At 42.0% G+C, this 24,806-nt stretch overlaps 1 protein-coding gene across 8 annotated transcripts in view; it reads left to right on the top strand.

Annotated features, from left to right (window-relative positions):
- The window catches only part of Tnrc6a (trinucleotide repeat containing adaptor 6A), a 255,169-nt gene that overhangs the window by 206,916 nt on the left and 23,447 nt on the right, over positions 1-24,806 (top strand). For 4 of the 8 annotated variants that reach the window (XM_045130540.1, XM_045130534.1, XM_045130535.1 and 1 more), the window contains 12 exons: positions 3,993-6,578; positions 8,295-8,471; positions 9,709-9,887; positions 11,137-11,169; positions 12,594-12,674; positions 12,999-13,050; positions 19,141-19,283; positions 19,681-19,827; positions 19,989-20,126; positions 20,719-20,847; positions 21,284-21,361; positions 21,630-21,840. In XM_045130540.1, the coding sequence (XP_044986475.1) occupies positions 3,993-6,578; positions 8,295-8,471; positions 9,709-9,887; positions 11,137-11,169; positions 12,594-12,674; positions 12,999-13,050; positions 19,141-19,283; positions 19,681-19,827; positions 19,989-20,126; positions 20,719-20,847; positions 21,284-21,361; positions 21,630-21,840 (3,954 nt within the window). The remainder of the gene's footprint in view (positions 1-3,992; positions 6,579-8,294; positions 8,472-9,708; positions 9,888-11,136; positions 11,170-12,593; positions 12,675-12,998; positions 13,051-19,140; positions 19,284-19,680; positions 19,828-19,988; positions 20,127-20,718; positions 20,848-21,283; positions 21,362-21,629; positions 21,841-24,806) is intronic. The other 4 variants (XM_004670190.2, XM_045130536.1, XM_045130539.1 and 1 more) reach the window with 4 other exon arrangements.

Raw genomic sequence — 24,806 nt, 5'->3', positions numbered from 1 at the left:
TGGTTTTTCGAGGTAGGGTCTCACTCTGGTCCAGGCTGACCTGGAATTAACTCTGTCATCTCAGGGTGACCTTGACTCATGGCAATCCTCCTACCTCTGCCTCCCGAGTGCTGGGATTAAAGGTGTGTGCCACCACACCTGGCTCCCCCCAACTTTTTTTAAAGGTAGGGTTTCACTCTAGCCCAGGCTGACCTGGAATTCCCTATGTAGTTTCAGGGCATGCTGGGATTAAAGGCATGTGCCACCACACCTGGCAGAAAGTTTTACTCACTAATAACTTCTTATATTTTTTATCTTTTACTCTTTTAAAAATGTTTCATTTATTTGTTTATAAGGAGAGAGAGCATGAATGAGAATGGGTATACTAGGGCCTCTAGCTGTTGCAAATAAACTCTAGATGCATGCACCACTTTGTGCATCTGGCTTTATGTGGGTACTAAGGAATTGAACCCAGGCCATTAGGCTTTGCAGAGAAGAGCATTAAACCACTGAGCAATCTCTCCAGCCTTCTTTTACTCTTAATGCTTTAATCATTTGATTTTATTTGTTAGCAAGCAGAGAGAAGTGGGGGGGGGAGGAAGGGAATGGACACCTCAGGGCCTCTAGCCACTGCACATGAACTCCAGATGCATGCACCACTCTGCATCTGGCTTCATGTGGGTACTGGGGAATTGAACTTGGGTCCTTGGGCTTTGCAGGCAAGTGCAGGAACAGCTCAGCTATCTCTCCAGCCCTTGATGCTATTTTTGATATTTTGTTTCACTTAAAAAGTGTTTTCCAAGTACTAAGTAATCTTATTTCCCCATGAATTTAAAATGCAACCCCTCTTTTTTTTCTTTTTTTAAAAATTTTTTATTTATTTATTTGAGAGCGACAGACACAGAGAGAAAGACAGATAGAGGGAGAGAGAGAGAATGGGCACGCCAGGGCTTCCAGCCTCTGCAAACGAACTCCAGACGCGTGCGCCCCCTTGTGCATCTGGCTAACGTGGGACCTGGGGAACCGAGCCTCAAACCGGGGTCCTTAGACTTCACAGGCAAGCACTTAACCGCTAAGCCATCTCTCCAGCCCTCTTTTTTTTTTTCTTTTTTAAAGGTATTTAACATAGAGAAGGAGAGAGAGAATGAATTGGCACTTAAAGGCCTCTTGCCACTGCATATTAACTACAAATGCATGTACCAGTTTGTTCATCTGGCTAAAGTGGGTACTGGGGAATTGAACCTAGGCCAAACCCAGGCCTAAGCCGTCTTTCTAGCTCCTAAAATGCTAGCCTTTGATGTATACTTGGTTCTGTTCCTTGGTTTCTTTTAGTCTTGGTTCCATTTTGGTAAATACTACTTATGTTGGAGCTGGGGAGATGGTCCAGTGGTTAGTGGTTAGAGACACTAGCTTGCAAAGCCTGCCGGCCTGGGTTCGATTCTCCAGTACCCATGTAAAGCCAGATGTTACAAAGTAGTGCATGTATCTGGAGTTTGCTTACAGTGGCAAGACCATTCTCTTTGCAGTAGAAAAGTAAGAGTGCACATGAAAAATCAAGGCTGGGTATAGTGGTGCTTACCTTTAATTCCAGCACATGGGAGGCAAAGGTAGAAGGATCGCTGTGAGTTCAAGGCCAGCCCAAGACTACAGAGTGAGTTCCAGGTCAGCCTGGGCTAGAGTGAGACCTTACCTCAAAAACCAAACCAAAACAAAAAAGTCAGAGTGGAGAGATGGTTCAGTGCATGGTAGCACATGCCTGTAATCCTAAAACTTCTGTGATTGAAGTAGATTATAAATTCCAGGCCAGCCTGGGCTACATAGCAAGACACTGTCTTTAAAAAAAAAAAATCCCAAGTGCTGGGAATGTAGCTCAGTGATAGGGTGTTTTCATAGCTATTGTAAGGTCCTGTATTGAGCCCCTAACACATTCTACCACCCCCCTCCATTTCTTAGATTTGGATCATAAGCAATCTAGACTTTTAAGTGGAGTCTCATCTCTGGAGTACCCACCATGTTTTCAGCTGCTTCTCTCGATGAAAGATTATGACAAATCTTGCTTTTAGCCCTAGGTTTTATAAGTTAACCCCTGCACCTTGATTTCCTAATACTCAAAATAAAGCTAATAACTGTGTGCTAGAATTTTTCCTTTACTTGATGCAAAAAGTTATCCAGAGCCCGTGATACACAGAACTGAGGGCTGAACCTGTGATACTGCAGCTGCAGCTGGGGCTGGCTTGTTTTTTTCTCTTGAACCAACTGGTTCTGTTTCATGAAAAGTCCTCTTTGTGGGCACTGAGAGATGAACTTCATTGACAGGTTTTTTTTTTGTTTTTTTTTTTTAAATGAGAGAAGGTGAGAGCTGGCATGTCAGGGCCATTGCATTTGAACTGCAGGCACATGTGTTACTTTGTATGTCTGGCTTATGTGGGATCTGGGGTTGAGCATGGGTCCTTAGGCTTCTCAGGCAAGCGCCTTAACTACTAAAGCCATCTCTTCAGCCCTTCAGGTTTTTGTTTGTTTTCTTTTGTTTTTCGAGGTATGGCTTCACTCTAGTCCAGGCTGACCTGGAATTTGCTATGTGGTGTCAGGGTGGCCTTGAACTCATGGTGTTCCTCCTACCTCTGCTTCCTGAGTGCTGGGATTTAAGGCATGCACCACCGTGCCTGGCAGCCCTACAGTTTTTTGACAAGTTGAAATGGAGTGAAGATCAAAGCCACCTATGGTGCTTTAAAGTATTTATTTATGCATTGTTTATACATTTCTGATATATCTCTAGTGCCTTTTCTTGCCTCTCTTATTCATCATCTTTTACTTAGCAATCATGTTTGAGAGAAAGTGATGCAAGCTGAATCCAGTTTTCCAAAGTAGCAAATAACCCTAGTAGTGACTCACATTAATTTCTTAGGCCTGTGATCCCTGGAGGTTTGTTCATTAGATCTGGGCCCAGTTGTGATTCTTACCTTGGGAAGGAGCTGTAGTATAAGCAGTCCTTCCACACAGTCTAAACCCCAATATCTTATGCAGGTTAATGTCTTTGAGGAATTCCTATCTCCCAGATCCTTAAAGGAAAGACTGAATAACCATCAACAACTCACTCCATCACTGCCTTGTCCGATCTCTCCCTCCCTCCCTCCCTCCCTCCCTCCCTCCCTCCCTCCCTCCCTCCCTCCCTCCCTCTCTCTCTCTCTCTCTCTCTCTCTCTCTCTCTGTGTGTGTGTGTGTGTGTGTTTAGGGGTAGGCACTAGATAATAATATATAGCAGTAAATCTGAGATTGAGGGTTGATCACTTATAATTTATAGTGTCAGAAACTGAGTCATGAAGTCATGAAGTGGTGATCTGTAGCATATCAGTTACTTTGTTATGGTGATGTAATAGGTATAGCTATGAAGGTAGATTAAGAGATTTTTCTGAAAGTTAATATTCTTTTGTAATATTTTTTGTTTGACTATGGACACTAACAAAATAGAAATAAATGGAAAAGGTTATGGAATTGTTAAAATACCTAAAAGAGTTGTATGGGAAGGCTTTTTTTTTTTTTTAAAGGACAAACAGAAAGAAAAGAGTCTTAATGAAATCCTGACACATTTCGTCAAGTTTGAGCTCCTTATCCTTTCCCACATGCACCCCAGACTCTTTTCTTTTAAGTCGGGTTTCTGAGCCTGAGTTATTCATTGTCCTAACACCACATCACTACCACCTAGACCTTTCTGACTTAATGCTTTCATTTGCTGGAATGTTAACCATTTGTTCAGCAAAATATTCATTGAAGGGCTTTTAATGTTCCAGACAGTGCTGCAGAGTCTTAGGATAATGAACAAAGTGGCACAATCTTGCCTTCATGAAATTATTGGCTGTGAAATATTGGTGGTTGGAGGATAGCTCTAGTACTGACTATCCTACCTCCACTTGAGGCACTGTATGTATTTATAATGTACTCATTATTGTCCTGGCGCATGTAGTGTCATTTTGGAAATTAACACTACAAATAATTATATTTCTCCTTTATTCTAGATATAAACCACAATACTTCAGGATCCCATTATGAACATTCCCAGCAGGGACCTGTGTCTTCTACAAGTGACTGTAGCACAAACTGTAAGAATGCTGCTGTAAACGACTTGTTGGAACAAGAATCATGGCCCTCAGTCCCTGGCAGTGATCTCGAGTTGGCTTCAGAATGTGTGGATGCTGATTCTGCCTCCAGTTCTGAGTCAGAGAGAAACATCACTATCATGGCTTCAGGGAGTACAGGTGGTGAAAAAGATGGCCTTCGGAACAGCACTGGACTAGGTTCCCAAAGCAAGTTTGTGGTTGGTAGTAGCAGCAATAATGTGGGCCATGGAAGTAGTTCTGGGCCATGGGGTTTCCCCCATGGAGCCATAATAAGCACATGTCAGGTCTCTGTGGATGCTCCTGAAAGCAAATCAGAAAGTAGCAACAATAGAATGAATGCTTGGGGCACTGTAAGTTCTTCATCAAATGGAGGGTTAAATCCAAGCACTTTGAATTCAGCTAGCAACCATGGTGCCTGGCCAGTATTAGAGAACAATGGACTTGCCCTAAAAGGGCCTGTAGGTAGTGGTAGTTCTGGCATCAATATTCAGTGCAGTACCATAGGCCAGATGCCTAACAATCAGAGTATTAACTCTAAAGTGAGTGGCTCTTCTACTCATGGTACCTGGGGAAGCCTTCAGGAAACTTGTGAATCTGAAGTAAGTGGTACACAGAAGGTTTCATTCAGTGGTCAACCTCAGAATATCACCACTGAAATGACTGGACCAAATAACACTACTAACTTTATGACCTCTAGTTTACCAAACTCTGGTTCAGTACAGAACAATGAACTGCCTAGTAGTAATCCAGGGGCCTGGCGTGTGAGCACAATGAATCATCCTCAGATACAGGCTCCATCAGTTATGAATGGCACTTCCCTTTCTCATCTTAGCAATGGAGAGTCAAAAAGTGGAGGCTCTTACGGTACTACATGGGGTGCCTATGGTTCTAATTACTCTGGTGACAAATGTTCGGGCCCTAATGGCCAAACTAATGGTGACACTGTGAATGCAACTTTAATGCAGCCTGGCATAAATGGGCCTTTGGGCACTAACTTTCAAGTTCACACAAACAAGGGAGGAAGTGTATGGGAATCTGGGGCAGCAAGTACCCAGAGTACATCTTGGGGAAGTGGAAATGGTGCAAATTCTGGAGGAAGTCGAAGAGGATGGGGAAGCCCTGCACAGAACACTGGCACTAATATACCCAGCATTGAGTGGAACAAACTGCCTAGCAATCAGCATTCCAATGACAGTGCAAATGGCAATGGTAAGAAGTTTACAAATGGATGGAAATCTACTGAGGAAGAGGATCAGGGTTCTGCCACATCTCAAACAAATGAACAAAACAGTGTGTGGGCCAAAACAGGAGGCACAGTGGAAAGTGATGGCAGTACAGAAAGCACTGGACGCCTTGAGGAAAAAGTAACTGGGGAAAGTCAGAGTAGAGATAGAAGAAAAATTGATCAGCACACATTGCTTCAAAGCATTGTAAACAGAACTGACTTAGATCCACGTGTCCTGTCCAACTCTGGTTGGGGACAGACTCCTATTAAGCAGAATACTGCCTGGGATACAGAGACATCACCTAGAGGGGAAAGAAAGACTGACAATGGGACAGAGGCCTGGGGAAGCTCTGCAACACAGACTTTTAACTCAGGGGCATGTGTAGATAAGACTAGCCCTAATAGTAATGATACCTCATCTGTATCAGGGTGGGGCGATCCCAAGCCTACTCTGAGGTGGGGAGATTCCAAAGGCTCAGACTGCCAGGGGGGGTGGGAAGATGGTTCTGCTGCTACAGGAATGATCAAGAGTGATCAGTGGGGGAATTGCAAAGAGGAGAAGTCTGCATGGAATGATTCGCAAAAGAACAAACAGGGGTGGGTTGATGGGCAAAAATCAAACCATGGTTGGTCTGTTTCTACCAGCGATAACTGGGGAGAAACATCAAGGAGTAACCATTGGGGTGAGGCTAATAAGAAATCCAGCTCAGGAGGGAGTGACAGTGACAGGTCTGTTTCTGGTTGGAATGAACTTGGTAAAACTAGTTCTTTTACTTGGGGAAATAACATAAATCCAAATAATTCATCAGGCTGGGATGAATCTTCTAAACCTAATCCTTCCCAAGGATGGGGAGACCCTCCAAAGTGTAATCAGTCTCTAGGTTGGGGAGATTCGTCAAAGCCAGTCAGTTCTCCAGACTGGAACAAGCAACAAGACATTGTTGGATCCTGGGGAATACCACCAGCTGCAGGCAAGCCTCCTGGTACAGGCTGGCTGGGGGGACCAATACCAGCTCCAACAAAAGAAGAGGAACCCACAGGCTGGGAGGAGCCATCTCCAGAATCAATACGACGCAAAATGGAGATCGACGATGGAACTTCAGCTTGGGGAGACCCAAGCAAATACAACTACAAAAATGTGAACATGTGGAACAAAAACGTCCCAGATGGCAGTGGCCGTTCAGACCAGCAAGCACAGGTGCATCCGCTTCTGCCTTCTGCAAATACCATCTCTAACAAGGAGGCCAGCAGTGGCTCTGGTAAGCTTTCCTTTTGTGGAGTCCATTGGTCCCATAAAGTGCTCCACAGTATTCTAGAAGCAAGCTTGATCCTTGGATATGAACACAAAGGTCGTTCTGTTCTAATCTAGAAAAACCCAAGGAGAGTTCTAGGGGTCATGTTCATCCAGGTAATGGGTAACTTTTGGCAGTATGGTTTCTGAATCATGTGTATATTGCCCTCTGTTGGTAACACAGCAAAAGGTTGACTAAGAAAAGGGTCAATTGACAATGCTGTATACTTCTCTCAGTTGTTCTGAGTCAAGCTTTAACTTTTTTTTTTTTAACTAAAATACCCAAGAAATAAGACAAGTGACTGAGTGTTCTAGTCTTCTGCTATTTTGTTTGACCTGAGAGAGATATGAAAGTAGGTGTAAAATCTAAGTCTACTTAGGTGTTTAATGTGTACATCTCAAAGAGTGGACAGTATTTTTCTACTTCCTCTCAGAATGAACCAATTCCTTTCTTTGCAAAATATCTTGACAACATTTTTGTGAAGTGTGATTGGCATGCATTGTCTTTGTTAATAGGATGGGATTGTGTCCATGAGTTTTCCTTTTAGCACCTAAGTTTTTTAAAGTCCAAATCTAGTTTATTATATTCATTTAGGTTTAAGTCTTAGAAGAAACAGTTATATGTCCAAGAACAAGCATATTTGTTCTGGTTCTTTTGTACTTTATTTTATTATTGTTGTTTTGTTTTGGTTTTTTTAGGTAGGGTCTCACTCTAGCTCAGGCTGACCTGGGATTCACTATGTAGGCTCAGGGTGGCCTCAAATTCATGGCAGGCCTCCTACCTCTGCCTCCCAAGTGCCACCACACCTGGCTATATTTTTATTATTATTATTTTAGATTTTTCTTTTTATTGACAACTTCTAGAATTGTATATTTTATTTTCTTTTTATGAAGTAGGGTCTTGACTGTATCTCAGGCCAACCTGGAACTCTCTGTAGTCCCAGGCTAGCCTGAACTCACAGAGATACTCTTAACTCTGTCTTTTGAGTGTTGGGATTAAAGATGTGTTGCCACCATGGCTGGCTGTTTTGGTTCTTTTAAATAAAATACATTTTTTTAAATGATTTTCTTGGGTTTGGACAGCTTCAACCTGATACTGTAGGGTGACTTCTTACTGTTTTATTTTTATTTATTGTGTGTGGGTGGGTGGGTGGTGTTTTTTAATGTATATTTTTTTAAAGTGAGCATTATTCATGTGTAAAAGTAGGATACTTATCTGTTGTTCATCATGTAGCTGCCTGTTTCCCCACTGTAGTGATATGCAAAGGTTGTGCTCTGGTAAGTTAAAATAACCAGTGTAACTCTTCACACTATTAATGGCTGCACCAGCCTCAGCTTACTAGTGTTAGTTCAGAATAGTTTGACTTTTCCAGTTCCAGGAATTAACTCATTCTCAAAAGAAGATGATTTCATAATTATTCAAAGAATCTGTTCTAGGCCCAGAGGGCAGTTCTTAATGAAGAAGCTTTAAAAAGAAAAGCCTATGTCATGTAGTTGTGTGTTTATGGGGAATAGTTGGTGTTCTTTACATAAGCCAGATGCTGTTTCATGCCTATCACAGCATCATTGTTCAATATGAAAACATAAGAGTCTTCATCCTTGGTTCCCTGTATTCTGTATTGCCCTCATTTCTCTGAACTTCATATCCTCTGTGCTGACAACTTTTTTCCCGCACTTTCTAAAGGCTGGGGTGAGCCCTGGGGGGAGCCTTCTACTCCAGCCACAACTGTGGATAATGGTACTTCAGCATGGGGTAAACCCATAGACAGTGGTCCCAGCTGGGGGGAACCTATTGCTGCAGCATCCAACACGTCCACGTGGGGCTCCAGTTCTGTTGGTCCACAAGCATTAAGCAAATCTGGTAAGTTTTCTGTAATCCCTAGTAGCTGGCTTGTACTGGTGGTGGTAGTGACTTATTAATAACTACATTTAAATAATTGGGTAATGTTCCTAAATTGTGATATAGTAGTCATCTAATGTAGTGCGTGCTACGTGGCACTGAGTTTGGAACACAGATCACTCTTTGAATTTTTCTCTTTCTTCATTTTCCTCAGAACTAGTAATGATGCACATATTCTTTATCAAACTTAAATTACATTTTACCTGAATGGATTGTTTAGAAATAGTCATAGCAGCTTCCATGCCATCTGACTAAAGAGGTGGACTAGCATAGCATGGGACAGATATTCGGACTGTCCAGTGTTAGCCCAGAAAGGGTGCTGTGATGCATATTAGTATTGTCAGTTTCCTGTGTGCTATATACAGAAGGCCCTGTAGACTGTGTGGAGAGAAGATGTTTTCTGCAAGTGACTTGCCAATTTTCTGAAAACATATCAAAACTGACTCTGAAATTTCATTTATCCTCTACCCTGTGTGTCATTATGCAGATTAAATGGGAACAAATTAGAATGCCACCATTGTTCATGTTTAGCAGCTGTCTGATTTATGGACATGGGCTGTTTACTGGATTTTAAAAATTTATTTATTTATTTTAAGGGGGGTGGCAAATATATAGAGAGAAAGAGAAATGAGCATGCCAGGGCCTCTAGCCACTGCAAACAAACTCCCAAACACATGCACCGCCTTGTGCATCAGGCTTACGTGGGGAATCAAACCTGGGTCATTAGGCTTCACAGGCAAGTGCCTTAATTGCTAAGCCATCTCTCCACCCCTAGATTTTTATAATAAAAATAAATTCTTAATGGAATTTTTTGAAGGTATGTGGTTTACCACTTATGTATTTATTTATGAGAGAGAGAATGAGTGTGCCAGGGCCTCTAGCTACTGCAGATGCATGTGCCACAACTGGCTTAAGTGGGTCCTGGGAAATCAAACCTAGGTCCTTTGGCTATGCAGGCAAGTGGCTTTAACCACTAAGCCATCTCCCCAGCCTAATGGAACTTTTAACTCAGTTCCTTAATAGCTTACTAATCGGCAACTTCATGAAACGTACATTACTACTATGCAGATTTGGGAAGAGAAGTAAAAGTATTTTGTTTTACTTAGGTTGCCCTGCCTCTGCCTTTTAATGTGTGCTTGACCTCTAGAAAGAATTGTTTCATTAAAGGCTGTTTCTCTTCATGTCACAAATCTACAAGCAGGGCCAAAATCTATGCAAGATGGCTGGTGTGGTGATGATGTGCCATTGCCTGGAGGTCGCCCCACTGGCTGGGAAGAAGAAGAGGATGTAGAGATTGGAATGTGGAATAGTAACTCATCTCAAGAGCTTAATTCATCCTTAAATTGGCCACCATATACCAAGAAAATGTCATCGAAGGTAAACATTTCAAGGGCAAAACCCTTGAAACTTTTCAATCCAAAGGTAGTTTACCCACAGAAAACCATTCTTCTACCTGCCCATTTATGGCAGTCAGTATAGTCCAGGCAGTCCCCAACTTAGGCACAGCTTCTTGTCTGGGCAGCCACCTAGAAAAACATGAGACCACAGGAACTTCCTTTCTCCCCACTGCTACAGCTTGGGATCTCTCTCCTCCTCCACTCCACCAGTGCTACGTGGGGCAGCCCCAGCCCTGGGTGGTGCCTATGGTGGTTAGGATGAAGAGAAGGGCAAATCTCCACATGACTCTTCATCCCGCTGCCACTTCATCCACCTCCACCTCCTCACCTACCTGAAGTCACAACTCCCTCTTACCCAGAGTCACCATTCTCACCCACTAGCCTTGTACCTTCTTTATCACAAAGATCCTGTGACAAAAATTCTTAGGAATGGTCTGAGTTGCATTTTGTTTTATATATAGACAGATTTTATTCCCACACCTGGCTTTACATGGAAGATATTACATTTGTTTAAAGTACATGGCCAGGCATAGCGGTGCATAATTTTTAATCTCCCAGCACTTGGGAGGCTGAGATAGGAGAATTGCTGTGAGTTCAAAGCCAGCCTGGGATTACAGAGTGACTTCCAGGTCAGCCTTGGGTAGAGTGAGACCCTACCTTTCAAACAAGCAAACAATAGTCTCCTGTACTCAGGATCCATTGAAATTTTGGAACAGCTCTCCAAATATCTCTGATGCCGAGTCAGGTTTAGGAACCACTGGTTTTTGAGAGGTGATTATTTGGGGCTGGTGGTAGACTTGTATCTCAAAATGGGTACTATGTCCCGAATGACTGAAAAATGCCCTCCTCACCTTATTTGTGGGTTACTTTATGAGGAAGCTTAAAAGTCTAGGTGACTGCCAAAGACACCTATTTAATCCTGGGATTTGAAATCTGGGACCTGTCATTTTCATTTTATAATTTTTTTATTTGGCTAGATTTGCCTATCAGTGCCTTGCTGTGTAGCTTATGAAGTGCTTTTACATGTTTTACATAAATCATTTAATCCTCATAACCTCCTAAGGTAGCATGTGGATGAGGAATTTGAGACTGGAAGAGGTGGTGACTTGCCCAAAAGTTGCATCACTAGTCAGTGATAGAGTAAGGACTCAAGTTTAGGTCTTCCAGTACAAAACCCTGTGTTCTTCCCACTGGACCATGCTGTTTTGTGACTTTGTCTTTCCTTACAGGGTCTGAGTGGCAAAAAAAGGAGAAGGGAAAGGGTGTGTAGCCTTTTTACTCTTTCTCCTTTGTTTCTACTAGTAAAAATCTTTAGAAAGCAACTGCAAACATTTATTTAGCTTCTGCTGTGTGCCAGGTACTGTGCTTGGTGCTGGGGATTTGGATACATTTAAGAGCTACACCTTCTAGGAGCTCAGTCTCATGTGGGGCATAGGAGAGTGTTGTCAGCTGGCATTTGGAAGATGCCTCGGGTGGGATGTGCAAAGGAAAATAGTAACCTGACATAAATAGGGTGTGGGGTTTTTAGAAAGAAGTGACAGGTGTTCTGGTTGTAAAGTTAGAGTAAGAACACATTGTTAATGTTTCCAGTACCTGGACTTTGAACTTTATTAAGTATGGAGTAGAGGCACCATCAGAGGCTTAAAAAGAGAGAGAGAGCTGTCTAATATTGGTATGAAATCTAAATTGAGCAGAGGAGAGGTCAGGATGTTTCTGTGTCAGTTCAAGATAGAAAGGAGAAACAGTAGAGGAGTTAAGTGGAAAGGCATTCCAGAATAGAAAGGACAGAACCTACCAACTATTGAGTCAGGAGGTGGGATTGAAAGGGGGAAAAGGAGTCAAAGACAACTTGAGAGTCCTTGAAGAGAGTTAGGTGCTTGCTTCAGAGACCTGCCTTTGGGGGGAAGATTATAAAGCTGTTCTGTTTCACAGTCAGAAGGAACAGGTAGGAGCAATGGGAAGGAAAATTGAGGCTACACACTGAGAATGGTCCTGTGGTCCTCACATTAACATGAGGCCAAGGTCCTTGAGGCCTCCAGCCTCCTTCTCTGCAGACTGCTGGTACTCGGGAGCCCTTTGTTCTCACCTCAGGTCTCTGCGTAGTTTCTGTTCTGCCCATATAACCCAGTCAGCCTTGAGCAGGAGGATCTGCTGCTGCTGGAGGTGTCATGTTTTTGGCAACACAAATTGGAATTTTTAAATACTTTCTCATAATTAAATATCATCATTAAATTATGGGTTAAATTGTTTCTTAAGACTGTAACTTACTGACCTGATTACTCTTTGTTTACTTTCATATGAGAATTTCAGAAATCTAAATGATAATAAATTTTAGAGAACAAAATCCATTTGAAAGTTGGAAACTGATATTTCTCCAGTCTGCAGAGACCTTTTTTTTTGGTGGGGGGGGGGCATAAGGCCCTTTGCTTCTGACTTTTCCTTCTGACTGCTTGCCTTTAGAGATTTCTCTATGCATTACAGCTATATCAGAGGACTGGAGCAAAGGAAGTTGAAAATCAAATAAGCTATTTTTTTTAATTGTTAACTCTGATAAGAGTTGGTTGAAAAAGAAATTATTGGCTAAAAAATGAGAGTTGGGAATTGTCTTGCAATTTTATTAGTCCATCACTAAATGCAGATAAATAGCAACGGCCATGGCATCTTTTTTGCTCTTTATTTTACAAAGGGAATGATGAAAGGTGGAAACAAGCAAGAAGAGGCATGGATAAATCCCTTTGTTAAACAGTTTTCAAATATCAACTTTTCGGTAAGTCTCTTTTCAGCAGCCCTCTTCCTTTTTAGTGGCAATTCATATTTTTTCCAATTTCATCCTTCTGTTTTTTTTTTTTTAAATTATTCTTCATCTTTGCATCCTTAAGGATGAAGTTACATAAAATAATCTACTAAACCTCAGTGTTCACAGTTTTAGTTGAAAACTTTGAGTACACTTTATAAAAGCTGTATTATAATAAAACACAATGAAAAATAAAGCTTTATGACACATTGAATTTCAGATAATGAAATACAGAAAGGTTCTTCAGTTTTTGTTTTCATTCCTACTGTACTAACATGTTGCCTTTTCTTATTTCAGAGAGACTCACCGGAAGAAAATGTACAGAGCAATAAGATGGACCTTTCTGGAGGTGAGAGAAAATTAAATGTGTCTGAGATTTTATTTATTTATAACTGAAAATCAAGTATATACATGACATGCTCTCACCAAAAGAGCCCTGGCCAGAGCTGGAGAGCAGTCCTGGCTCCTGACTGCAGATTCCTGGGCATCCACTTCATGAACATGCTGTGGTTAAGTGAGTTGATGTATACATCTTGAATAATCATAATGGAAGTCTGTTGTCTTGAAACCCTGTCAGGAGAGAGGAACTCAGGGAGAAGGGGTTTAGTTGTCCCTATCAGGGAACCCTGGTCAGAAATGGAAAGTCATTCTGACATGAACATGCTAGGAAACTAGGTAGGCACTAGATTCTAAGGAACTTAAGGGTTTGAATTTTATTTTGGAAATAGTTTTGTTTAATATTTTGCGTTTTTAAGCTAATATATAAAATTATGACATTTTATACATTTATATCATTGTACTTTGTTGATATTTCTTTCTCATTATTCTCCCTTGTTTTCTCCATCTTCCCACTGTTGTTCTTTCTCCCCAAAATATCCCCCCTTCTGTTTTTTTTCTTTAAAAAATATATATGTTATTTGTTATATGTATATGTTATTAACCATAGGCCCTAGAGGAAATCCGCCTTATTTGTCTCCTCTCCCCATACTTATTTTCCTCTCTTGTTCTTCCCCTTTTCTTTAGACCTCTTCCCAGTTTTAAGCAAGAATTTTAAGCAGGAATTACCTGATTTGGAAGTTAATTTTAAAAAATGGTCTTGGGCATGGACTGAAAATATCTTAGGACAGAAAATGTTGGCATCAGAGGACAATCCAGGAGATACTAAAGATGGCCATGCCATGCTGCAGGAACTAGTTTATATTTTCAGTACCGCAAACTGAGAAAGTAACTGCAAAGAATCTAATCCTGCCAGGCGTGGTGGCACATGCCTTTAATTCCATCACTCGGGAGGCTGAGGTAGGAGGGTTGCCTTGAGTTCGAGGCCACCCTGAGACTACATAGTTAATTCCAGGTCAGCCTGGACCAGTGTGAGACCCTACCGTGAACCCCCCCCCCCAAAAAAAAAAAAAAAAACAAAAGAATCTGATCCTGTGGTGTTGTAGGATTAGAGACTCAACCAAAGTTGGTAATTATTGTTAGCCAATTTGTTATGGACAGTGTGAAAATGTGACTCAGCTTCCTTGCCTGGGTAGCTTAATAGATTAGTTCAGTCAGGAGAGAGGATATGGTGTATAGAGAAAGATTAGTATAAAGAATTAACAAGGAGAGTCGTAAGGATTGAGTAGTAAAAGGTAAAGGAACTCTAAAAGAGTATGTGCATAGCTGACATAAGAGAAGTTAGTAAACTTGGGGCTGAGATGACATATCCAAGGAGAAGCACCCCAACCCCAGGCTGAGCTCCAGATTCCTAGGCATGGCTGTGGCTCACAGGTGGTAGACATGCTGTGGAGCCACCTTAGCATAATTTCATAAGGTCCACCCTTTCAGATAGCAGTACACCCATTCATAGAAGTGTTTTAGTGCAAGCACACTGTTATGCAATGACAAAAGGATGCTGTTGGCACCTGCTGGCTTCTGATGGAGTGAGCCTTGCTTATAAGGGCCTGGTGTAAAGAAGTGACTAGGCTACAGGACAGAACACACCAGTGCCTCTGCTACCCTCACTCTATAGACTCCCTAAATTCCAGTGCCAGCTAGCAAAGGGGAAAATATGTACATTGTTTTCCCCACTGAGCAGCCAACATTAATTTTGTAATTGAGAGGTAATAAAGTCAGTAATCACTATAGTTCACCCCAGCCCTTTGACTATTCACTTTCCATATCCACTCTTCTGTGTGCATTTAAATTTGATACAGTGGCAAAACCCTACATTGTTTTTATTTTATTTTAAATATATGTACTGGAGAGCTAGAGGCAGATAGGAGAATGGACACACCAGGGCCTCTAGCCACTGCAGACAAAGTCCAGATGCATGTACTATCTTGTGCATCTGTCTTAGGTTATTGGAGAATCAAACTTAGGTCCCTAGGATTTGCAGGCAGGGGTGTGCCAGGGCCTGCTGACACTGTAAACAAACTCCAGATGCATATGTCACCTTGTGCATCTGGCTTTACATAGGTACTGGGGAATCAAATCTGGGCCATCAGATGTTGTAAGCAAGTGCCTTTAACCACTAAGAAATCTCTTTAGCCCCCTAAATTTTTATTTATTTTTAAGGGGAGAGAGAGAGGGAGGGATAGAGCATGGGCATGCCTGGCTTTACTATAAGTGAACTCTGGATGCATGTTGTACTTTGTGTATATGGCTGTATGTGGGAACTGGTCACATTTAACCCAGGCCAGCAGGCTTTGCAAGCAGATACCTTTACCTGCTGAGCCATCTTCCTAACCTCATACAGCTTTTTCTTATAAATGAGGAAGATGAGGTATACAATCCCAAAAGTTATGGTATCACCATGGCTATATAAATTACCCTCAAATTGAGATAAATTACAAAGGTAACTTGAGCACATTTTTTGTGCTCCCTCCTCCCCCCACATTGAAGGCTGGGACTCTTACTTTTGCCAAGGCTGATAGGCTGGCCTCAAAAATCACATTGATCTTCCTACCTTAGCCTCTTGAGACTGGGACTAAAGGTGTGTGCCACCATACCCAGCTTCAATTAGCTTTTTTTGTTTGTTTGTTTTTTTGTTTTTCAAGGTAGGGTCTCACTCTAGTCCAGGCTGACCTGGAACTATGTAGTCTGAGGGTGGCTTTGAACTCATGGTGATCCACCTACCTCTGCCTCCCAAGTGCTGGGATTAAAGACATGTGCCACCACACCCGGCCAAGTAGCAATATATATATATATATATATATATATATATATATATATATATATATATATATATATATATATAAAATAAAAAATATATATATATTCTTATTATTGGTTTCTATTCAGCAAATACAGGCAGTTTGGTACCATTATTAGGCTCATCCGTGACCTACCCCCTCCCCATTGGCCCCTCCTTATTGAGGTATATGGGTTATGCATTGTGGAGTTAGCCTACAATTATTGGTACAATAAATGTCTCTGCATATCCTGACCCAACATGTGGCTCTGACATTCTTTCCGCCCCCTCTTCTGCAAAATTTCCCTGAGCCATGTTGGGTTCATTTTTGGTCTGCTTCAGTGATTAGGTGTTGGGGGCCTCTGAGGCTCTGGCTCTCTGATTTGGTAGGCGTTGATTTTTCTCTGTGTTGGTCTCCTTTCCCCTTGTGCTGGTATCCAGTTCATCAGGAAAACAGCACCCTTGCTTGTTTCGCCAATTTTCCTTAGTTTCAGTCGGGGCCCTTTTGAGGTATGATGGGGTGGCTCTCTCCTTAGGATCCACATCTTTCTTTCCCCGGGATTTATAGCGCTGCTAGGCGGTCGCCATCTTGGCTGGAAGTCCCCTCCCAATTAGCTCTTAAAAAATATTTTATTTTTCTTTATTTGAGAGTGAGAAAGAAGCAGGTAGAGGGAATGGGCACACCAGGATCTCCAGCCACTGAAAATGAATTCCAGATGCATGCGCCACCCTGTGCATCTGGATTATGTGTGTCCTGGGCAATCGAGCCTGGGTCCTTTGGCTATGCAGGCAAGTGCCTTAACCGCTAAGCCATCTCTCCAGCCCCATTTAAAAAGAAATATTTATTTATTTGAAAGAGACAGACTGACAAAGTGTATGGGTATGCCAGGGCCTCTTGCCACTGCAAATGTACTCCAGATGCATCTGGCTTTACTTGGGTACTGGGGAATCCAGCCCAGAGTTTTAAGCTTTGTAAGCAAGTGCCTTCAATCACAGAGCCATCTCTCTAGCCCTTAAATAACTTTTGAATAAAGTAAAAGTGAGAAAGAAGAAAGGAAATGATTGGCTCATACAAATGGTTATATACATTTAACAGTAAGTAGGTAACATAGTGAAACCACTGCCGGCTAACTATGCCCTATCCAAATCACTTGGTACCAGAAGCATTTGAATTGTCAGTGCTTTTTGGACATCAGAGTATTTTCTTTTCTTTTTTTTTTTTTAAATTTTTATTTATTTGAGAGTGACAGAGAGAGAGAGAGAGAAAGAGGGGGGGAGAGAGAAAGAGAGAGGGAGGGAGAATGGGCCCCCTTGTGCATCTGGCTAATGTGGGACCTGGGGAATCGAGCCTCGAACCAGGGTCCTTAGGCTTCACAGGCAAGCGCTTAACCGCTAAGCCACCTCTCCAGCCCCATCGGAGTATTTTCATAGACTACTAGTAACCTGTGATCCAAGTGCTTCAACATCTACAACCTCTTGAGCATCTTATCTAAAGTTCCAGCTGTCAGGTTGTCAGGCTATGTCTGTTAAACCTGTAACTTCCTATGTTATGCATTTGTCATGACTCTTCCCTGGTGTCACTGGCTTCCTCCTTCAACTTCTGTTCCTTAATTCCCCACTCTCAAGTAGAGATTTAAATGCTTTGGGTTTTTTAACTGGTGGGATGATCCAAACCTGTATCTCTAGAGATCTCTGCCCTTCATAGCTCTATTTTGTTTTGTTTTGTTTGAAAATATTTTATTTATTTGCAAAGAGGGAAAGAGAGAATGAGAAAATAGGCACACCACACCAGGGCCTTCTGCCATTGCAAATGAACTGCAGGTGCTGTGCCACTTTGTGCATCTGGCTTTACATGGGTATTGGGGAGTTGAACCCCAGCCAGCAGGCTTTGCAAGCAAGCACCTTTAACTGCTGAGCCATCTCCCCTGCCTCTTACCTGTTTTTTGTTGTTGTAGTTTATCATGACTCTTTACTGTTAGGGCAGCACTAAAAACAACTCCAAAAATCTCCTGGGCTGCCCTCTGCCTTCACTCTGTGCCCCACACCAGCTTTCCCTTGGTAGTCAAAGCCCACAGACATTCCATGTTATTGAGAACACAGGACGTCCATGTGGCAAGGTTAGTATGACCAGATGTGTCTTGGTGAAAATCACCTTTCTCAAGGACCAAACTCCAAACCAACAGAGTTGTTGCAACAGGAACAAGAATTCTGGACATAGCCTATTTGGAATCATGATGAGGAAGGCACTCCTGATCACTCCTAGACCTGTGAATTGCAGTTTGTGTTTAGCCCTACAGACTTCATCTTCCTAAAAGACAAGCCCATCCCTCGAGGATGTCATTTGCCAACTGGCATTATAGCTGAGTCGTCAGTAAACCTCTCTACCCAGTTGGCTATCAACCTTCAGATGGTGGATAGCTTGCATAGTAAGAGGAGGTAATTCACAATCTGAGCCCATTACTGTACATCCTTCTCTAGGAAAGATCCCTTGGCCTCACACTATACTTTGAAATGTGCTTTGGCAGTAGAGAAGGCATTCTGAGACCATGGATGGCAGAAAGTTTATAGACAAGAAAGACCTGTATCCAGAAGATGTGTCTATCCATCACCTGGCCCAGTGTGTGAAGAGAATGCCCACCTTCACAAGAATTGTTGAGAATGGATGATGGTAGAGGTTGGCGGTATCCAGTAGAGAGAATTTTCACAAGTTTCTGAGAGAGAGGTCATATTTATTGTAGTAGTCAGAATGAGAAGAGTAATAGACAGAGCAGGCCTTTAGAGAGGCATGATGATTTAGAGAGGCATGATGGTGCCCTGTCTACTCGCCAGCTTCCCAGGCTGCTCATGCTCCACAGGGATTATTATAGCAAAAATAGCATATGTGAATCACTTAGAGTGGCACTTGACATGTACTAAGCACCTACTCTGTAGTGGTTTGTCAAGGTATGTGGTGGTATTTTCTTATTTGTTAATGGAAGTTATTTTAAGCAGGTGTCTTGTATTGCTTACGATGACTTTTTAAAATGAAATTATTAGCTAGTTTTTGTTGACCAGTCCACTTTCAACTAAATTGATTCATAAGGTAATAGTATCCGCTCAAACCCAACTTCACCTGTAAGGAATACAAATCTTATAAATGCCTGGTGTATTTTTCTAAACAGAAATCATTTCAGTTTGGAAACTGAGCATTCCGCTTTCTATACCAGTTTACCTAAAATAAGCTAGGTTGTCTTCCTACTGCTAACGTATAATGTCCACATTTGTTAGGAATGTTACAAGACAAGCGAATGGAGATAGATAAACATAGCCTAAATATTGGTGATTACAATCGAACGGTCGGGAAAGGCCCTGGCTCTCGGCCACAGATTTCCAAAGAGTCTTCCATGGAGCGCAATCCTTATTTTGATAAGGTAAGACCTTGGTGGTTTTGTTTTGTTTTGTTTTTGTTGTTGTTGTTTGTTTGATTTTCCTTTTATCTCTGTGACTAATAGATGCAGTATTCTAGAAAATTATATATAATATAAAAGTATAATTCAGTGCCATTTCTTATTAATGAATTAGTAGTTCATTGTTCTACTTATGTCTCAGTTTAGCATAGAGATTGTTTTTATTTTCTTCTTAATCCCACAAATTATGTTTGGCTCTTTTTAATGTACTCCAGAATTAACACTAATCTGATCTCTTCTGTTTTCTACCTGTTTCCTGTTGTCGCTGGAATGTCATGTGACATCTCTGTTCCTGCAATGATTTCTCCCTTCCACTTGTTTGCTTGGCTGGTGTTGCGCATCTTTCTGTCTGTCCAATCAGGATGGCATTGTAGCAGATGAATCCCAAAACATGCAGTTTATGTCCAGTCAGAGCATGAAGCTTCCCCCTTCAAATAGTGCACTACCTAACCAGGCCCTGGGCTCCATAGCAGGGCTGGGTATGCAAAACTTGAATTCTGTTAGACAGGTAAGTCAAGACATGTACTTTAGGTTCTCTGTTGAATGATTTGTATTGGCAATAAAATCTCTGTTATGTGTAGTTACTATGTTTAATGCAGTAATACTATATGGTTCGGAGATGTTTATCCCTAAAGATTGGCCATGTTGTTTTGTTGCTTGCTTTCCTAGAATGGCAATCCCAGTATGTTTGGTGTTGGAAACACAGCAGCACAACCCCGGGGCATGCAGCAGCCTCCAGCACAACCTCTTAGTTCATCTCAGCCTAATCTCCGTGCTCAAGTGCCTCCTCCATTACTCTCCCCTCAGGTAAGGAAATGTCTCTGTCCTTTCCTCCACTACCTAGAGAAGAATCTTGAATAATTTAGTGTTTGAGTGAGATGACCAGAATGGCATCATAATATTTATTCATTTTTTTTTTTTTTTTGAGGTAGGTTCTCACTCTGGCTCAGGCTGACCTGGAATTCACTATATAGTCTCAAGGTGGCCTTGGACTCATGGTGATCCTCTCTGCCTCCCAAGTGCTGGGATTAAAGGTCCCACCACGCCCGGCTTTTATTTTTTGAGATGCAGCAAGTTCTGATTAGCCGCTGTTAGAAAAGTTTGTTAACAGGGTTGAAGAATATTAGTTAAAGATGATTCAATTCTAGAATATTCTTTAAATCACTTAAGGAGGGCAACAGCAAAATAAAATTGGCTGGTTTAGGATTCATCTTTTGTCGCTTTGACTTACTCTAATAAAAAGTGTGTGTGAACTGTATCTTAGTAAGAAAACACAGTTTAAAAGATTGTAATTCCTCAAGGAACAACTCACTACTTTAATTGCTCTGTTGATAATTAGAAAACACAATACCCAGCTAGTTTGAGTTAAACATTCTTAACTTACCATTGTGATCCAAAGGTTCCAGTTTCATTGCTGAAGTATGCACCAAACAACGGTGGCCTGAATCCGCTCTTTGGCCCTCAACAGGTAGCCATGCTTAACCAGCTATCCCAACTAAACCAGCTTTCTCAGATCTCCCAGTTACAGGTAAGTCTTTATTGAGGGTGGACTCATTAGAAGGCCCCGCAGTAAACAGAACAAGCATGGTCATGGCCTGCATACAGCTGACAGGGTCTGTCAGAGAACACAGACAGTGAACACACATGATGAGTGTTATCTCAAAATGCAGATGCTGTGAGGGGAGGCCCAGCCAAGTCTGGGATGGTCAGCATGGTAGGGAAAGCAGAAAGTTTAAATTTAAGGCTAGGAAGTGCAGCTGAACACATCCCTATGAGTTCCAACCCACAGAATTTGAAAGTTTGGTTGAGCTGAAGACTCTGCCACATGGCTAAAGAGGCTTTTTTAGATGAGGTGAGACTTGCAGGTATTGCATGTCTTCTTGGGTCTACTTGTCATAGTCATGTTTTGAAGCATATTAATTTTTAACATTGTGACAGTGACATCCTTTCCCATCTCCTTGCAGCGATTGTTAGCGCAACAGCAAAGGGCACAGAGTCAGAGAAGCGTGCCTTCTGGTGGCCGGCAACAGCAAGACCAGCAGGTAGGTGAGCTCCTTCCATTTGCTGTACTGTCCTTTGTTTGAATGAAGCCAACATATGTCATTTCCATTGTAGCTGAAGACTTGAAATCCCTTCATCCGAACAGGATTTTATTGAAAAACATTGAAGTATTGATTTAGATTGGCTGTTTGCTCAAGTCATATTGTTGCATTGAGATGATTCAGCTTCCTGTGGAAAAGGAAATGAACGCAAAGATGAAGACTGTATAGGTTTCTGTTCAACATTTCTTCCCATATTGTTTGTTTGAAGGGTCGACCTCTTAGTGTGCAGCAGCAAATGATGCAACAGTCTCGTCAACTTGACCCAAGCCTGTTGGTAAAGCAGCAGACTCCGCCATCACAGCAGCAGTCACTCCATCAGCCAGCCATGAAGTCTTTCCTGGACAATGTTATGCCCCACACTACACCAGAGCTGCAAAAAGGGCCATCACCAATAAATGCTTTCAGCAACTTTCCTATAGGTAGGTTTTGCCTTGGCCACATCATGCAGCTGCTGCTTGGGTACCATATGTACCTGTCCTTAGTGCTTTTGCAATTCTGTTTTTTATCAATTTTTTAAATCATTTTTTAAAGATTTATTTTTACTTATTTATTAGAGACAGGGCGGGAGGGAGGGAGGGAGGATGGGTGTGCCAGGGCCTCTAGCCACACCACTACAAACTAACTCCAGACGCGTGCACCACTATGTACATCTGGCTTACATGGGACATGGAGAATTGAACCTGGGTTCTTAGGCTTCATAGGCAGGTGCCTTAACTGCTAAGCCATCTCTTCATCTCCAGCTCAGAATTTTTTTAAAAATATTTTTATTTGTGAGGAGGGGGATAGAGGGAGGAAAAGAGGGAGAGGGAGAGAGAGAAAACAAGTAACGGTGTGCCAGGGCCTCTTGCCACTACAAATGAACTCAAGATGCATACACCTTTCTGTGCATCTGGTTTTATATGGATACCACGCAATCAAACCCAGGCCAACAAGCTTTGCAAGCAAGTGCCTTTAACCACTGTGCTATCTCCCCAGTCACTAGAAATAGTTTTTGAGCAGTGCTACTTGGCGGAAACAGCTGGAAACAGTCACTATACATTTGCAGGTGGTGTTAAGTAAGAAGATGAGTAGGAAGAATTACTTATCACAAGTCTATGATACGAAGTGGTTTCCCTCTTCACTTACCCCATATCGTCAGACTCATTCACTATGGAAATTCAGGGCTTGATCATTTCTCCCAACCAGGTCTTTGATAGTAATTTGACTCTTGATTCACTGTACCTTAGTTATGTTTGCCTTTTTCTGTTTTGCCTCACTGAACAGCAGTTTTATGTAAGTGAACTTTGGTGGTTGCTCCCTTAGCTCTGTTGATTTTTCACGATATCCTGGACTGTGGGCAGATGTTGAATCATGTGTTGCCCCTGATGCCTTTGTGGCTGGAATGATTGTGATTTGGCACCCTCTGGTGTTGCCATGGATTTTTATAGCATTTTTTCTTCTGCTTTTTGTTTTGTTTTGTTTTTTTGAGGTAGGGTCTTGCTGTAGTCTAGCCTGGCCTGGAATTTACTCCGTAGATTTGAGGGTGGCCTTCAGCTCCTGACAATCCTCTTACCTCTGCCTCCTAAGTGCTGGGATTAAAGGCAAGTGCCATCCCACCCAGCTTAATAAAGTTTTATTTTTATTTTTATTTATTTATTTTTTAAAAAATTTTGTTTATTTATTTATTTATTTGAGAGTGACAGAGAGAAGGAGGGAGAGAGAGAGAGAGAAGGAGAGAGAGAGAGAGAATGGGTGCGCCAGAGCTTCCAGCCTCTGTAAACGAATTCCAGATGCATGTGCCCCCTTGTGCATCTGGCTAACGTGGGTCCTGGGAAATTGAGCCTCGAACCGGGGTCCTTAGGCTTCACAGGCAAGCGCTTAACCGCTAAGCCATCTCTCCAGCCCTATTTTTATTTTTTATTAGAGAGCAAGAGGGAGAGAGAGTGAATGGGCACTCCAGAGCCTGGAGCCACCTCAAGTGAACTCCAGACCCATGCACCACCTTGTATATCTGGCTTATGTGGGACCTGGAGAATTGAATCAGGGTTCTTTGGTTTTGCAGGCAAGCGCCTTAACCACTAAGCCATCTCTCCAGCCCTAGCAATGGTTTTTGTGTCTTTAGGATTGTTAGTAGTCTGTGTACATTCCCAGAAATAGTTCTTGTCCGTTACCATGGATAGTGTATAGAAGCCATTTGTTAGTGAGGAGAAGTGACTCCTTCTATTTTTATTTATTAAAAAAAAATTTTTTTTTGTTTAACCAGATGTGGTGGTACACACCTTAATACCAGCACTCAGGAGGCAGAGGTAGGAGGATCACTGTGAGTTCAAGGTCACCCTGAGACTCCATAGTGAATACCAGGTCAGCTTGGGCTAGTGTGAGACCCCTACCTCGAAAAAACAAAAAAACAACAACAAAATTTTGTTTCTTTGTTTATTCGAGAGTGACAGACAGAAAGAGGCAGAGAGAAAGAGAGAGACTGGGCGCGCCAGGGCCTCCAGCCACTGCAAACGAACTCCAGACACGTGCGCCCCCTTGAGCATCTGGCTAACTTGGGTCCTAGAGAATCGAGACTAGAACCGGGGTCCTTAGGCTTTACAGGCAAGCACTTAACTGCTAAGCCATCTCTCCAGCCCAAGTGACTCCTTCTGATACACAAAATGATCCTATGGAGAGGAAATTCTAATAGGGGATTTCCTATCCAGGTTGCCCTTTTAGTCTGCTTAACATCCCTCTCTTCCCCTTAACATCCCTTTCATACAAATACAGTTAGTTGTCTATCTCAGATACTCTATGGCCTGTGAGACAAATTTGGACAACTGCCTAATTTTGTAAATAAAGAACTCCCCTCCTCCAAGGTGGGGTCTAACACTAGCCCAGGCTGACCTGAGACTCATGCTAGTCCCAGGCCGGCCTCCAGCTCTCAGTGATCCTCCTATCTCCGTAGCCTCCCAAGTGCTGCAATTAAAGGCATGCGCCACCACACCCAGCTAAATAAGGTTTTATTATGACACAGCTGCACTGTTTCTTTAATATATTATCTGGCTGCTTTTGATTTTGAATTGTAACGGCAAAGTCACAGAGACATGGGAAGAACTGTGTCCTAGAAAAGCCAATGTTTTATTGAACCTTTTTGGAAAATAATGGCTAATTCTTGATCTAATCATAGATCTGAGAGCACAAATTTGATTGCTTTTTGCAAAAATAGCTCTGATTTCAGAGAATTCACATTACAATTTGGCCCAATGCCACTAGAATTAAAAACTACTTAATTTGAAACTTCAAGTAAGCACTGCTTGGGAACATGCTCAAAGATTTTTGGCCCCCAATGGAAAGTTTACTTTTTAAAAAAAAAATTTATTTATTTATTTGAGAGAGCACGAGAGAGAATGAGGCAGACAGAGTA

The sequence above is a fragment of the Jaculus jaculus genome, chromosome 12 (assembly GCF_020740685.1).
Source record: "Jaculus jaculus isolate mJacJac1 chromosome 12, mJacJac1.mat.Y.cur, whole genome shotgun sequence".
Classification (NCBI taxonomy): domain Eukaryota; kingdom Metazoa; phylum Chordata; class Mammalia; order Rodentia; family Dipodidae; genus Jaculus; species Jaculus jaculus.
Note: the sequence above shows the minus strand (reverse complement) of the source record. Positions and strands in the feature narration are given on the sequence as shown.